This window comes from Indicator indicator, chromosome 1, assembly GCF_027791375.1.
Source record: "Indicator indicator isolate 239-I01 chromosome 1, UM_Iind_1.1, whole genome shotgun sequence".
Lineage (NCBI taxonomy): Eukaryota > Metazoa > Chordata > Aves > Piciformes > Indicatoridae > Indicator > Indicator indicator.
The window spans coordinates 86,567,450-86,584,020 of NC_072010.1; the positions used below are offsets into that span (position 1 = coordinate 86,567,450).

General features: G+C 40.2%; 1 protein-coding gene across 1 annotated transcript in view; it reads right to left on the minus strand.

Moving 5' to 3' along the window:
• Positions 1 to 16,571, minus strand: part of DCBLD2 (discoidin, CUB and LCCL domain containing 2) — a 47,678-nt gene that overhangs the window by 21,637 nt on the left and 9,470 nt on the right. The window contains exon 2 of the mRNA XM_054386105.1: positions 1,205 to 1,432. Within this exon, the coding sequence (XP_054242080.1) occupies positions 1,205 to 1,432 (228 nt within the window). The remainder of the gene's footprint in view (positions 1 to 1,204; positions 1,433 to 16,571) is intronic.

Sequence of the window (16,571 nt, forward strand, 5' to 3'; positions counted from 1 at the left end):
CCTCAGTTTAGTGGAATTGGCATTGGAGTGCACAAAAACAATCTTGCTGAAGTAAATCCCTCTTTCCCTATCTGTCTCCAGATTAAAACTTTAGGAAAGAAAAGAAAATCAATCTGCACAAAACAACTGATCTTATGAAGGGAACAATTCATTTTGAATTTTATGCAACATAACCCTACATACCCCTTGATGCAGATATCACACTGCTATTTGAAAAAACCCTGCCCTGTGGTCATTAAGTTATATTTGTCCTCTTGAAAAGAAAAGCTAAACTATGGACATTAGCAGAAGATGGGAGATAGCTTAAGTACATAACTTTTGAAGCCTCACATCCATTAATGCCAGCTCAAGATGTACAGCTCAATTCAGAGTCATTCCATATAAAAAGAAAAGGCATTTCGGATAAGATACCTATGTTTTGGTTGTGGGTTTTTTGTTGGTGGTGCTGTTGGGGTTTTTTTGGTGGGGTTTTTTCTTTTGTGTGTGTGTGTTGTTTGTTTGTTTGTTTTCTAATTAAGATCCTCATAGCTTTGCAATTTCCTCCTCAGTGCTTAAAAGAACTTTGCAAGCTACTGATAAAGGTCTGAGGAAAAAAAATTATTGCAGTGGAGTTTCCTTTGAGAACCTGAAGAATCAAAGATTACTACAGGATATGTGCTGCACTTGGGACCTGGTGTATACACAAATAAAATGTAGGAAGTACAGCTATCATTATTACTCATCATTTTTTTCAGTTCATTTTTAGGATATAGAAACTGTCTCACGAAGACAGACATGTACATATACTTTAGTAACAGTAAACAAAATGGAATTATGTAAGAATAATTACATTAAGGATATTCTGACATCTCTAGGAAAACAAACTGATTCAATAATTACTACTATTCCTTTCATTCCCTTATTTGAGATCCCTGTAAATAATAAGCACTTTCTTCATCACTTTACAGAAGACTCAAAATCCACACTGTCCAAAGCAGTGTATGATGTATTCAGGCAAAGTCTTACTCTACCCAATATCCAACTAAATTATAATTGTTTTCCAGGGCTATAAATTAGTAACTTATTTAATACCATATGCGTATTAGTCACTCTGTGCTCAGAACAGCTAAACAAGGAGAAAATTTAAAGTAACCAAAGTGCCAACAGCATATCCAAGTTCTACACAAGACAACAGCTTTCAAATACAGCTAGAAAAGGCTCCTACCTATCTCTGTCCTGGTGGGGCCAATCCCATTGTGAACTCTTAAGTAACTGGAATGACAGGAATCTGAGTCATCAATATCAAAGTCACCAAATTTGAGCTGAATTCGCTGCCCAGGCTTCACACGGATTTCCCATTCACAAACTGTGCTGTTGGGAGAGGTCTGGGGGTAATTTATTGAAGCAAGAGTTCCACTTTCAGGGCCCAAAATTGTGTGTCCACATCCATCACCTAGAAAAGAACAAAAATTGATCAGTTACATGCTTTCAAAGCTTCACTAGAGATTTAGTCACCCTGTTTTTAGCAGTGCTGTAAGATTTTCTGGGGATTTTAGCCACACTAATCATGTTGCAAGAAAAGTCCAAGGCAAGTCAACATGAAATAGGAGCTGTGGGAAAACAGCATTCGAGTAATGTTGCCATAGGTTTAGCTTCTCTAAACATAGGTGACCAGAGAGCTGCTACAAATTCCTTAAGAAGATAAAAATTAATCCACAGCAACTCTAAAAACTGCAAAAAAAGTATTCCTGCTATTTCATGTTTTCTCAACACTTATGGACGAAAGAAAACATCATGAAAAGGATGGAAAAACCCACCAATAAAACAAGAGCACATCAGCTTTACAACAGAATTGTTGTATCCACAACACAATTAAAGAGAAGTGGAAAAATAACAGACAGCAAATACTCCATTGAAAATAACTGCCAGGTCTTAGCATCATCAAGCTGTGAGTGCACTGTTTTCTACTGTACCACATTTTCAATGTTGTAATTAAATCTTACAATTCTTCAGAGATTATGCTCAGTTTTTCTAGATTTGTGCAAAAAAATTAACCTGGAGCTCTCTATCTAACATCTGAATATTAATTTTAAACAGCAGTAAGAATACTGAAAAAGACTTGTTTAACAGGTGGAAAAATTAGCACAAATTGTGTGTTCTCAAAATCAAATTATAAAGAGCAAACTGATAAATCTGTTACTCAACTGCTAGACATGAATATCCCCCACTTTGTAGCATAAAAACTGTAAGAATTTGTGTGTTGTTGTGGAACTAAGAATATTCTTTAAATAACACCCACCATCACTGGCTCTTCCTAAATTACTGTAGCAAGATGAAACAAAATATTCCTGAGCACAAGAACACATCCAGCAAAATTAACACCTGAAATAATATAAAACCCAGAAAATAAGCCTCAAAACACCTCTGATTTAGTTTTGTTAGGACTGAGACTAAAAAGGCAGTTTATTTAATTTGGACCCATGAAATTTGTAGGCCAAGGACAGCATTATCATTTTCAGGTTTTGACACCAGAAAGTCCAGAGAGCTTTTGGAAGAGGTCTGTACATGTTATCCTAAAAGCAATCACAACCTTTCTTGAACAAAGTAATGGAAGCAAAATATCAAAGACAAAAATCAGATTATATATGTTGCTAAAAAAAAGTCTTCAAGACTGCTCCAATATATTTTTCATCTGCAGGTCCCTTTTACTCTTCAAAATTCATGCCTGTGAATACAGCTCCTACCAAGCTGATTACAACAAACGTAACGTTACATCAGGATTTCATACTCTAGAAATACACAATGATTAATGATGTATTGAGGGATGTTTTTTGACAGCTGTGTCAGTCTGAAAGTGTTTCATATCACACACTCTGATGTGTAAGTCCTCTACTAAACAGGAAAAGGTAAGCTGTAAGGACAGGAATTCTACACATAGCTAAGAATTTTAACCGAGTTTCAATATTTTTAAACATACTTTGTGTGAAAGTGAATGGAAAACTAAGTCAAATGCACTTAAGAAACGTGGGAAAAATAAACTGTGATACTTAACTACATCTGATTAATCTGTTTACAAAAGCACCTAACTCCTAGTAACAAAGCCAATTCTCTTTATGATCTGAGCACACTGAAAGATAGCTGCATGCTCTGAAAAGTGTTGCTGGTATATACAGAATCACAAACATGCAAACTGCACTTCTTCTGGCTAGTATTCTTGAAACAAAATCACAGAATCACAGAATAGTAGGAGTTAGAAGGCACCTCCTGCCAGTGAAGGATCATGTGCTGTGGTGAAGTTGCACAGCACAGTGTCCAGGTGGGTTGTGAATGACCTTAGAAATTTGTGTTATCAATTCTTGATACGCTTTGACAGCTTTTTTTTTTTTTACTTAAAATAACTTAAAAAAAAAAATCTTACTACTCAGCAGTGAGTTCTTTAGCTATTAAAACGATTAAATGATTTAGCTATTAGAATGATGCACCTTCTTTGGAAAAGGCAATTAGAGTCTCTCTTCAGTAAAATACAAACTTCTATTTGTAAAGCTGTTGGTTAGCTATGTTTTGATTCATCCTACTTTAGCTATTTGCTTTAAAACACTTTGTTTCATGCCATGACAGATATTATTTCCATTTGGGTGACAGCTGCTAAATTACTTTCCTAAATTACTGTTGTTCTAATACATGAGACACAATTGTCCAATGTTACAGAGAGAGGTAATTTAAACCGTATGTTTTCTGTATCGTTTTAATCCTGGCTTTTTTCCAAAAGCCCATTAAAAACCTAAGAGCAAGTGAAAGATTTATCATCCATAACCTGTATGGCTTTGGTTTATTAGCTAGCAAACATTTAAATGTCAGATTCCTTATTAGGCACAATATCCTTAACAGTCAAGAAACACTGATTCCTTTTCTAGTGAACTGGCTTTTCACAAACTTAATACATTAAGAACAATAAAACAAATATATACTAGGTCTTTATTCATGGTGGTACTTGTAGCTAGTACTTCAAAATACTGCAAACACAAAAAATTAATTTTCAACATAAGCAGCAATCAGTTTTAGATTATATCCTAAACAAAACCCATGAGCCAGTTAATCAGTTCTGTGCTTTTCCTATCCTGTGTCAGGAGCAAACAACTATTTACTTATTTGCAGATGAATAATACTATGCAGATACACTAAGACAGTGGATTTTTGAACATGCAACCACAGCAGGCAGATATATTGTTCTTAGTGCATTTTAAGGACAGTACAAACGCTTGTGTGATCTAGACTACTTGGCAGTTAATTATTTCTCATTTCAATAGGCCTGTTATTATAATGCATTAACCACACAAACACTGTGTCTTATAACCAGGAGTAGCAATAATGCACATAATTAGGCATCTGTGATTCTTCCCCACATTTCTGCATCTTAGAGCTATGCTGCTGGAATCTAAAGACAAGGGAGAGCTTGTGTCTCTTTGACCCAAACTACCCAAACACTCTGTACAAAACTTAAGTACTTAAACTGTAAATTTCTCCAATTAAAAGCAGAAAATATCATGTCTAATATTCCTTTAAATCATCCTCTTCACTAGTTTGCTGTTCACCTCTCTCAAGCAGGAAACAATACCAGCACTGCACTTGTACCATGAACAGGGCACACCTTTCTGATGAGAAAAGCAGAACTCCAAAAACACTCTTGCACATTTAGGTGAAAAAATGTACTAACTTTTAAAAAGATACTGAAACTTCTCTTTCAAAGACACACCAGTAAGAATGTCAAATTTCCCCTTGTAGCTTGGAACAATCAGTCTTACTCCCAGTGGCTAGAAAGAAAAACCTTCTACTATGTCTCACACAATGTAATGGAAATGTGATTCTCCAATCTCTCTTTTGCTGCAGGTTTTCTTGAAAACACACAAGGAAAAATACACCTCTGGACTATCCATATTAAAGAACCTGCTCCCAAATCATACTGGAAAGGAATGCAAGGAAATAAAACTTGTGCTGAACTGTACCAGCAGCATTGCCTTACCCTTGTCATGGAATTGTATTGGTTGGGAAAGACCACTAAGATCATCAAGTCCAACCATAAGCCCAACACTACCGTGGCCATTAAACCATGTCCTGAAATGCTACATCCACGTGTTTCTTGACAACCTCCCTGGGCCTTTCTGCTTTATTGATGACTTGAGGCAGTTTGGCAACTGATTATACAATACTACAAACTACCTTGGGTACTCCTCCAAGAGAACACAGCCTGTTCATCAGAAGCTGGAAGGATGAAGGAACATGATATGTGCCACCTTACCAGTTTAACTGAAGAATGCAGCAGTAATCTTGGGATGCCAGCCCCAAGAGCTCCCTGAGGACTGTCATGCTCTGGCACTGGGTCGTAATTCCATGTAGAGATCACGTTCTGGATATATTCAAAGGTTTCCTTTTCTGAAGCTGCAAAACGGTCACTGAAGCCATTGACCACTAAGCCAACTTCTAAAAGTAGCTCATCCTGACTGGACACTTCAGATCTAACTTTGTAGTGACATCATACCATGAATAGACACTTCGTACCTGATGAATTTAAAGATGACTGTTGCATGTCTTGTGGGCAGTACAGTCTGCCAAGGGCAGCAGCAGCACTCAGGAGTTATTTGGAAATTTCTAGAAATCACTCTTCCAGTGAAACTTGCAGAAAAATGAAACCTCATTTTATTGGTACTAAAAAAGGGTAGTTCTTGAGCCTCTCTATGTAAGTGGTGTTTCATTGTTTCTGACAAAGCTGTACAAATGGCACCCATCAACTCTCAAAACACATACATCCTGTATCAGGAGACAAATCTGCAAAACTCAGGAATTTGTACAAGGAAAAGAGAAAGTACAATTCTCTGCATGACAGCCACATATACAGGAGCATTAGCTACATCACTCATTTGGAAGCTATTAAGTGCTACCTAATTTTGTTCATTTGTGTGCGTGAGAGTGGAGTATCTGAGAACACATAAAAGGGACAGATGTCTAAATCAGTTATTCCTGAAAGGGCTAGTAACTTCTGCTGTCAGTACACAGCTGAACAAGTCTCTTGCAGCCTTCAATCACTCAGACGACCTACTGCATTTGCAGAATAGAATCGCAGAATGGCTTGAGATGGAAAGGACCTTAAAAACCAACTAGTTCTAGCCCCACTGCCATGGGGTGGCAATGACACCTCCCACTAGACCAGGTTGCTCAAAGCCTCATCCAGCCTGGTCTTAAGCACTTGCAGGAATGAGACATCCACAGCTTCTCTGGGGAATCCATTCCAATAGATCGATCCCTCCATAGAAGCACCAGATCACTTGCAGGAATGAGACATCCACAGCTTCTCTGGGGAATCCATTCCAATAGATTGATCCCTTCATAGAAGCACCAGATCACTTGCAGGAATGAGACATCCACAGCTTCTCTGGGGAATCCATTCCAATAGATTGATCCCTTCATAGAAGCACCAGATCACTTGCATGTACACACTGCACTGACACTTCCTGAAAGCCCTGTGGATGTACATTGAATACCATGTGTCCTGAGGACTGTGTTCACAGCAAACAGGAGTAAGCTCCTCTCTTCACCAAAACATCTGTTAGGAACATGGGCACCTCTTCAGAAGCTCCTAGAGGACAGCAGACTGTTGCTATCAGAAGAACCATTCATCTCTTTTGCAGGCGCCTTTGCATGCAGTCTGGGTAATTACCCTGACAGAATACATGTGACCCCTGGGCTAGGGCATGTTGATGTCTGATGCAATCATGCAGATGACTTAAAACACTTTCTCATACCCCACTTCTTTACTTACATCCACAAAATACAGAACTTGAACCAACACAAACATACCAAAACCCATTGGGTAAGAAGAAAATGTGAAATTTAACAAAATGACACATGCTGGAGTGGGTGCTAAGTGCTCTATTAAAACTCACAGAAAAGATTAATTATTCTTTATAGCTGTTGAAGTCAATTAATCAGAACTTTTTCCCTCTGAGATTGATTGCTGTTAGTGACTGCTAATCTTGTTCTCACTACCAAAACATGTTTAAAATTAATCTTTAGGACTAAAGAATGTTTTCCCATTCCTTATTGAGGAAGAGAGAATGATAAAGCCGTGAGCCAGTTTAAGATTGCAGTCTATAAGGCATAACTGATGCATATCAAAACACTGATCTCAATGTTTAAGTGTGGCACTGACTTCTGAACAGACTCAGTTTAGCCAATGGGTTATTGAGATTTTATGTACATACATTTGAGAAGTTTACTTGAGAAGTTTACACATATAAAGTATGATTTTCTGCATGTTTCTAACTACATACAGGATGTAATTAGTTATTTCTTAATTAAGCAAAGGTAGAACAAAATCTAGTAGAGTTATGCAAGCAAAAAGATGCTTTAAAGCATTAAACTCCAAATATGCAACTCTTTCTGATTCAATGCACTACCACAATTTCTCCTCTTCTGTTCCTTTAGTTCCTGTGCTCTGCATTTCCCTGCTTTTTCTCATTGTGCCATGAAAAGACCCTGTATCTACTTTTTGCTTTTCTCAACATAGGCAAGAAATTTTACACAGTTCCATGAATAACACAAAGAAATTAAGACCACAGAGACATGATAGCTTTTTCAGGTATTTTCAAATGCTTTTATTTGTGTGCTCCAAATTCATTACTGTTTCCACCAAAATTCACAGCACTATGTTCTTCAGGAAAGAATCTGCTCCTCTATCAGAAGCAATTTTCTTAATAAGCCAATAAGCACATAGTTCACCTTCACCTTTACCACAGAATCACAGAATTAACCAGGTTGGAAAAGACCTTCAAGGTCATCAAGTCCAACCTATCACCCAACACCATCTAATCAACTCAACCATGGCATTAAGTGCCTCATCCAGTCTGATTTTAAACACCTCCAGGGACGGTGACTCCACCACCTCCCTGGGCAGCCCATTCCAAAGCCCAATCACTCTTTCTTTGAAGAATTTCTTCCTAACATCCAGCCTAAACCTCCCCTGGTGCAGCTTGAGACTGTGTCCTCTCATTCTGTCACTGGCTGCCTGGGAGAAGAGTTCAACCCCCACCTGGCTACAACTTCCCTTCAGGTAGCAATGAGGTCTCCCCTGAGCCTCCTCTTCTCCAGGCTAAACAACCTCAGCTCCCTCAGCCTCTCCTCATAGGGTTTGTGCTCCAGGCCCCTCCCCAGCTTTGTTGCCCTTCTCTGGACACGTTCAAGCAACTCAGCATCTTTCTTGAACTGAGGGGCCCAGAACTGGACTCAATACTCAAGGTGTGGCCTAACCAGTGCTGTGTATGGGGGTACAATGACCTCCCTGCTCCTGCTGGCCACACTATTCCTGATACAGGCCAGGATGCCATTGGCCTTCTTGGCCACCTGGGCACACTGCTGGCTCATGTTCAGCTGGCTATCAATCAGTACCCCCAGGTCCCTTTCTGCCTGGCTGCTCTCCAGCCACTCTGTCCCCAGCCTGTAGCACTGCATGGGGTTGTTGTGGCCAATGTGTAGAACCCGGCAACATTTCATATAATCACAGAACATTAGAGGTTTTAAGGGATCTCCAGAGATGATCGAATCCAACCCCCCTGCCAAAGCAGGATCACTTAAGATAGTCTGCACAGGAATGCATCCAGGTATGTTTTGAAAGTCTCCAGAGATGACTCCACAACCTCTCTGGGCAGCCTCTTCCAGTTCACCCTCACTGTAAAGAAGTTTCTATTCATGTTGACATGAAACCTTCTATGTTCAAATTTGTATCCATTGTCCCTTGTCTTATTACTGTGCACCACCAAAAAGAGATTGGCCCCTTCCACTTGACACCCACCCCCCTCAGATATTTACAGACCTTGATCAGATTCCCCTCTCAGTCTTCTCAAGACTAAACAGCCACAGGTCTCTAAGTCTCTCTTCATAAGGAAATGCTCCAAGTCCCCTAATCACCCTTGTGGCTCTCCACTTTGACTCAGTAACACACTGGCTTGGATATTCATCCCATTACAGATGTTTCAGAACATAAAATACTCCACACCTCCACGAGTGAGGCCACAGCTCAATAAACACTTGAAGGCACTTTAAATTAGTGCTGCCAAAAACAAAAGCAAGCCTTGTCTGCCTCTGCTTTTGGCCATTTGTTCTCACACCCTTCCTGGCACTGGAGGTAAACATTTCTGCACCCACGATAGTAAACCATACCAGGGGCTTAAGATAAAAACATCTGTTAGCTTTAAGCCAGTGCAATCCCCTCATCTATTTCAGTGTGCACATGCAGCACTGACAGAGGGATAGGCCAATGTGACTGTCAGGAAACACTAGCGACTGCTTCTTCCACCAGCATTGCCAGCTTGTGCATTTTAAGTCACCCTGAATCCTAACCAGGAAAGGGAAAAACCATCCCTCCCTCGGGAAGACCAGTCACACAAGAGTGGAGCACTGGCTTCAGGAACTGAGCTGGCTGAAGCCAAACCTCTACCCACTCCCAGGGCACAGCGTTAGATGTCAGCCAACTCACCTCTGTGAGGCAGCTCATTGTGCAACTGCCAGTGGTAGGACAAAGGAAGGAGAGCAGGTGGGATCACAGTTGTCTCAGTCTGGATTGATTTACTTGCTGTGGGGCACCATTAGAAGAATAATGAAATTACAGGTTGAGGTTTAACAAAGATGGGAACAGGACAAAAGGTAAAGCACAATAAGCATTTTGCCTTTCAAAATGTTAGCAGCTTCGTGGGCACTGCAGAGTGAGAGGCTGACTCTAGCTCTTATAGTAAAAGTACAAAATTTAAGATGCCATTACAAGAAAATGTTACTGGTTGCATTTACAGTGCTTGCCACATGCTGAGCTAGTGATAATAAGCACTTTATTATTTTCATCTGTACACACAGCTCTTCAATCACCATCTCTGGAAATGCAGCCTTAGCTTCCAGATGCTGAATATTACACAGAAGAGTAACACTTACCCTTGATAAATTTAACATCCAAAACATGGTAGCATTTTAAAACAAAATTATCTCCAAGTATTAAATTGCCAGAGCAGGGAAGACATTTGCTTCTTCTGCTAACAACACTAACTATCCAAACTGACTACTTCAAAATAACAGAAAAGAGCAGGTGTGTAAGACTGTGTTGCAGAGCTCTTTCACTTACTAATGGTAGGGAAACAAAGTGGTTAAGTTCCCAGAGACAGCTATGACTTGCTTAAACAGTATGCAGGCACAAGCAGTCTACAAAGACAGGCTAGCCATGGGGAAGTGATTTACATGAGGACTCTGCTTACAAGGATACACAATGCAGATGCCCTCCTAATCTGCTGTCCATGCTGAATCACAGATGAATGTTGGTTTTTGTCCAGCACATGCAGCTTGCCCACTTCCCAAGACATCATTTACTTAGCAACCTGCACGAACACATTTATTAAAACAACCACTACTGTGCTCTAAGTGCTACACAGCAGAAACACAGTTGAAGGAAGTGAAAAATGATATGAGAATAAGCAATAGCCATGGTCATAGTGGGCTTCAAATCTTGAAAACCTTGTAAGGACCAAATGAAATTTTACAAGTCCTACATATGTCAAGAGTCAAAAAACTCTCAAATCATACCAGTAATTCACATGCTAAATTAACATTAATCTTCTTCTCTCTTCCATTATCAGTCCATAAATGAGACTACACAGCCTACACTACTGGTGGTAAACACTGATGTAAGTACCAGCTGCTGCAATAACATCTTGCCTTGTATAAAATGCTGCAACTTCCCACCCTACCCACCACTGGTGCTCATCATAGCCTTGTTGAGCAGGGTACATCATTTGCACCACGTAGCAGGACCAAGAACAGTGGCTTTATGCAGCAGTTGCTAACCCTCCTTAAAGTTTGTCATCCAGCTGATGAAACACTTCACATCTGTACACCAGTATTTCCTTCTGCTGGTGCAGGTCACATACAGCATCATCTTAATTTATAAGACTCATTTTCAACCCTAATTGCAAAATTACAATAAGGACTGCTTTAGATATTCTTACAGTGAGCAACATGGTTTCAATTCTAGTGTCATCAAATGTAATACATAATCTGTTCCAAAAAGTAATTAATTCCCAATTTTGCCTTGTAGAGGTTTCCTTTAAATGAAGGTATTTTCACACTTGTCACCCTTTATGAATACAATCAGTAAAACAAACTACTGAATAAGATTAACTAGAAAGATGGCAGTAAATTTACACACTTAATTCACTATCATTTAAGTGCCAAAATTACCACAGACATATAGCAAGAGCATGTAGAAGTCAGTAGTGTGTGAAGCTCCAATAAAACCTATCTGTGAACTTTACACTTGCCATCAGCTTTGCAGTCAGTTCCTCACACAAAGAAGAAAAGGATGCCTTGTGTTGCAGAACTGGAGACCTTGAAAAGATGTCTTTAAAAACAAATACGTGAAGTAACGAAAATGCTTTATTTGATGTTTTCAAATATACTTGAGAAAAAGATAAAAACTGATCACTGCTGGACTTCACATGTAAGTGTGTTTAAAAGCTACACAGGTTGCTTGTCTTGCCAAGTCTAATTATGTGACACTTTAGTTTTACTTCAATATAAAACGGTAAGTGCAAAAAAACCCCAGGATGTATAAAAAGAACTGTCATAAAATTGCAAAAACAGTTCAGTGCTCTATCTCTTTCCCTCAATAACTGAGGCTGCAACTGGGTACTAACACAGTTACTACTTCTGCTCTGAGAAACAGCAACTAGGAGACCTTAAAAGATTTATTCTTCACAGTTAAGCAACAATTGAAGTATTAGGATTGCCCAATCAAAGTCCTGAAAAAACCACAAATGGATCACTGAGCATGAGGAGAAAATTTCATTTAGGGAAGAAAAATAGGTAATCTTTTGCAAATCTGGAGAAATTTTACAAAATATTTATTTACAAGCCTTGCTTAAATGCCAGACCAAGATCAACAGTATTAATATAATATGACTGACAGCATCACTTTGGGAAGCTTTTACACCATCATCATTTTTGAAACCAGAAGAGAAGAAGTGCAGAGTCCTGCATCTGGGAAGGAATAATAAACTGCACCAGTACAGGTTAGGAGGTGATCTACTGGAGAGCAGCCCTGTGGAAAAGGACCTGGGAGTCCTGATGGACAAGTTATCCCTTGCCCTCGTGGCCAAGAAGGCCAATGAGATGCTGGGGTGCATTAAGAAAAGTGTATCCAACAGATCGAGGGAAGTTCTCCTCCCCCTCTACTCTCTAGTGAGACCACACCTGGAATATTGTGTCCAGTTTTGGGCTCCCCAGTTCAAGAGGGACAAAGACCTGCTGGAGAAAGTCCAACTGAGAGCTACCAGGATGATTAAGGGACTGGAGCACATGCCTTATGAGGAAAGGCTGAGAGACCTGGGGCTGTTTAGTCTGAAGAAGAGCAGACTGAGAGGGGATTTAATAAACGTTTATAAATATCTGAGGGCTGGGTGTCAAGAGGGAGGGAACAGGCTCTTCTCAGTTGCACCCTGTGACAGGACTAGGGGTAATGGATATAAACTACAGCACAGGAGGTTCCACCTCAACACCTCACCTTCACTCTGAGGGTCACAGAGCACTGGAACAGGCTACCCAGGGAGGTTGTGGAGTCTCCTTCTCTGGAGACTTTCAAGAGCCATCTGGATGTGTTCTTGTGTGACCTGTGCTAGATTCTATGGTCCTTCTCTGGCAGAGGGATTGAACTCAAAAGACCTTCAGAGGTCCCTTCCAACCCCTATCATCCTGTGATCTACTCACAAGCATTTACAGAAGCATACCAACCAAACTTTACAAATTCCATTTTTCAACAGTAATAATATCCCTTAAGGATGTAGCTTATTGTTTGCAGCACTTCAAGTAAAGAACCAAGAAAATCAGCATACTGTTTAACGATGGTTCTATCAGAAAAACTCCTGTGGGGAAAAGAAAAAATGAGAATCCGCGTGGTGTCGTGCACAATACAGTGAATTTCAGCAAGGCTGATGATCCAAAGATCAGTAACTGGCAGGATTATGATTCTGATGGATACTCTTCCAATCCTGGATGACAAGAGTTCTTCCTTGAAGACAAATGTGGAAAGAACTTCCAAAATCGAGATTTAGATGCAAAGATGAACACAGGAAATTATAAAGCAGGGAGCCAAGTGTGTAATAAAGCATATAGGTGAACTGATCATTGATTTTATTTTCATTTTTCAGTACATAAGTGATCGATAATCTTTGGAATATGATTACTACGTTAGTCTGCTGTGATTTTGCTAGATCCAAAATGAGTTTTCACATAATAAAGAATGCAGGAATGTTAAAATCTAATACATTTATTTAAAACTTTTACTGAACAATTAAAAATGTTAACAAAACCAAAGGCATCCACACAGAACAGAAAAAAATGATTTTTTTTTTAAATACTGCAATTAACAAAACTGATGTAATAGTCTTGTCAATGGAAGACAAACTCTGGCATAAAGAAAGCACTGGACAAAAATGCATAAACACAACCAACCAACAAATTGACAGACTTTACCTCTCTAAAAGATAAACACGAAGTATAAACCCCTCTGATCCTAATTTATAGGTCATTTTACAGAAGGATGGATTAAAGACCAGAAGGACCCTTTGAACTACGATTTCTAGTATACCACAATGACTTAGAGCTGGCAAGTCACAATTCTAACCAAAGGAAATTGAGGAAGTTGCATTAAATTTATCTTTCCAGAAAGCTTTCAGCCTTGATTTAAAGGTATCTTGAGAGAAAGCTTTAAACACTGCAGAGGAAAACAAACAAAAAACTCCACCAAGCCAACTGTTTCTAAGATATTCTTAAAAAACACACATACTTGATTTATGGCACAAGTGAATTCCTTATTATTCAGTATTACCACTGCCAATAATGACACAACTGAGTTCATAACCTTTATTCAGCTTACATAAAAACATTTACTAATGCAACAGCTATGTATGTATCTTAATGGTGCAGAACCCAAAGCTTCCTAATTTGTGTTACCTTTCAAAAACAAGATGCATGGAATTTCTACTAATAAGACAAAAGTTCATTCAGCTGAAAACTTGAAACTTCGTATGTTTAGTAAAATACTAATAGCAAAGGTTTTTAAGATCAGCAGTCAAATAATTGAAAAAAAAATGACTACCTGAGTCAAAATGCAGAACACCTATGGCACACAGAGACCAGTGAATGAGCCAAACTACCCTCTTCATGTTACCAAAAATTGAAAGGAAACAAGTAGATTTTCAGCCTCATTTACACATATTCTGCTTCCAGGAATCACAGAATGGCTTGGGTTGGAAGGGACCTTAAAAATCATCTAGTTCCAAGCCCTCCCGCCATGGACAGGGACACCTCCCACCAGACCATGGTGCTCAAAGCCTTATCCATCCTGGTCCTCAACACACACAGGGATGAGGTATCCACAGCTTCTCCAGGCAAACTGTTTGTGTCTCATCACCAGCTACCAGCAGCTGCTAAGAATCCTTGCACTTCTAATGGGCTCGTACATCACACTGACAGTGACAAGGTAAAATGTATTTCAATTACAGCTAAGGAGGTCAACTCAATAGTATCACTGCAAACTTGTAACAAAATACTTGGAAGTATGAGTTGTCACATATATACTATAAAAAAAATAAATGGATGTGTTCCGTTTCCAGGGTGCAACTAGTCTCAAAGAGAAAAAATAATCCAACCCAGAACTGACAACTATGAACATACAGATTGGATAAGCAATGCCAACAGGAAGCATCCCAATGCAATAAGCAGTATCAAACACCTCTGCATCAATTCCAAGAACCAACTGATTGAAATAACTCAGATACCAGTAGCTAAAAAGGTATGAACTATTTGCCTTAAATTCACTTTCAAAGAGTTCAGCAACCATAATGATATCCTATCACAGCTCTTCTCCAAGGGAAACTAAGTTCTCATGCAGGGAAACAGCAGAAATGACAGGCTCAAAAAGAAACAGCACAGCTTAAATGTTTATTCCTCATTCAAGGGTTGGAGTTTGTTTTCGTTTTCAAACACTACACAATTCTTTAAAAAACGCCATTTTCAAAATTATTGCCGTTCTGTCTACCTCTAAGATCGTACATCCAACGTTCAACCTAACACCACCATGGCCATCAAACCCTGTCCCAAAATGCCATGTCCACACATTTCTCGAACACCTCCAGGGACAGTGACTCCACCACCTCAGACTCACAGACTGCACTGGGTTGGAAGGGACCCTCAAAAGTCATCTTGCCCAACCCCCCTGCAGTCAGCAGGGTGCCTCCACCTAGATCACGTTGCCCAGGGCCACATCAAGTCTGATCTTGAATGTCTGCATGGATGTGGCCTCAACCACATCCCTGGGCAACCTGTTCCAGTATTTTACCTCTCTCATTGTAAAATCTTCCTCCTTATGTCCAACCTAAACGTACCCTGATCCAGTTGAAAACCACTGTCCTTTCACTACAAACCCTTCTAAACAGTCACAGAATCACAGAATGTTAGGGGTTGGAAGGGACCTCTAGAAATCAAGTCTGATTCCCATGCCAAAGCAGGATCACCTAGGGCAGGCCACATAAGAACACATCCAGGTGGGTTTTGAAAGTCTCCAGAGAAGGAGACTCCACAACCTCTCTGGGCAGCCTGTTTCAGTGCTCCATCACCCCCATCATAAAGAAGTGTCTCCTTGTGTTGAAGTGAAACCTTCTGTGTTCTAGCTTGTACCTGTTGTTCCTTGTCCCTATCATTGGGCACCACCAAAAAGAGACCTCAGATATTTAGAGATGTAAATAAGATCCACCTCTCAGCCTTCTCTCAAGACTAAACAGCCTCAGGTCTCTCAGTCTTTCTTCATAGGAGAGATGTGCAAGTCCTGCAAGCATCCTCGTAGCTCTCCATTGGACTCTCTCCAGCAGATCCATCCCTCTTGGACTGAGGAGCCCAAATCCAAGACACAGTATTGCAGGTGTGGTCTCACCACGGAAGAGTAGAAGGGGAAGAGAACCTCCCTAGATCTGCTGGATGCACTTTTCTTGACGCACCCCAAGATCCCATTGGCTCTCTTGGCTGCAAGGGCACATTGCTGTCCCATGGAGAACTTGCTGTCCACTAGGACTCCAAGGTCTTTCTCCACAGAGCTGCTTTCTAGCAGGACAACCCCTAACCTCTACTGGTGCCTGGTGTTATTCCTCCTCAGACACAGGACTTTGCATGCGTCCTTACTCAACTTCACTGACCCTCTCCAGCCTTCCTGTAGGTCCCCTTCAGATATTGAAATGTAGCTGTAAGGTCTCCCTTCTTTTCTCCAGGCTGACAGCCCCAATTCTTTCAGCCTGTCTTCATAGGAGAGGTGCTCCAGCCCCTGATCGTCTTTGTGACCTTCCTCCAGACCTGCTGGAGCAGGTCTCTCTTGTATGGGGGGCCCCAAAGCTGGACACAGTAGTCCAGATGAGGTCTCACCAGAGCACAGTGGCAGAATCACCTCACTCAATCTACTGGACATACTTCTTTTGATGCAGCCCAGGATGCAATTTTCCTTCTGGGCTGCAAATGCA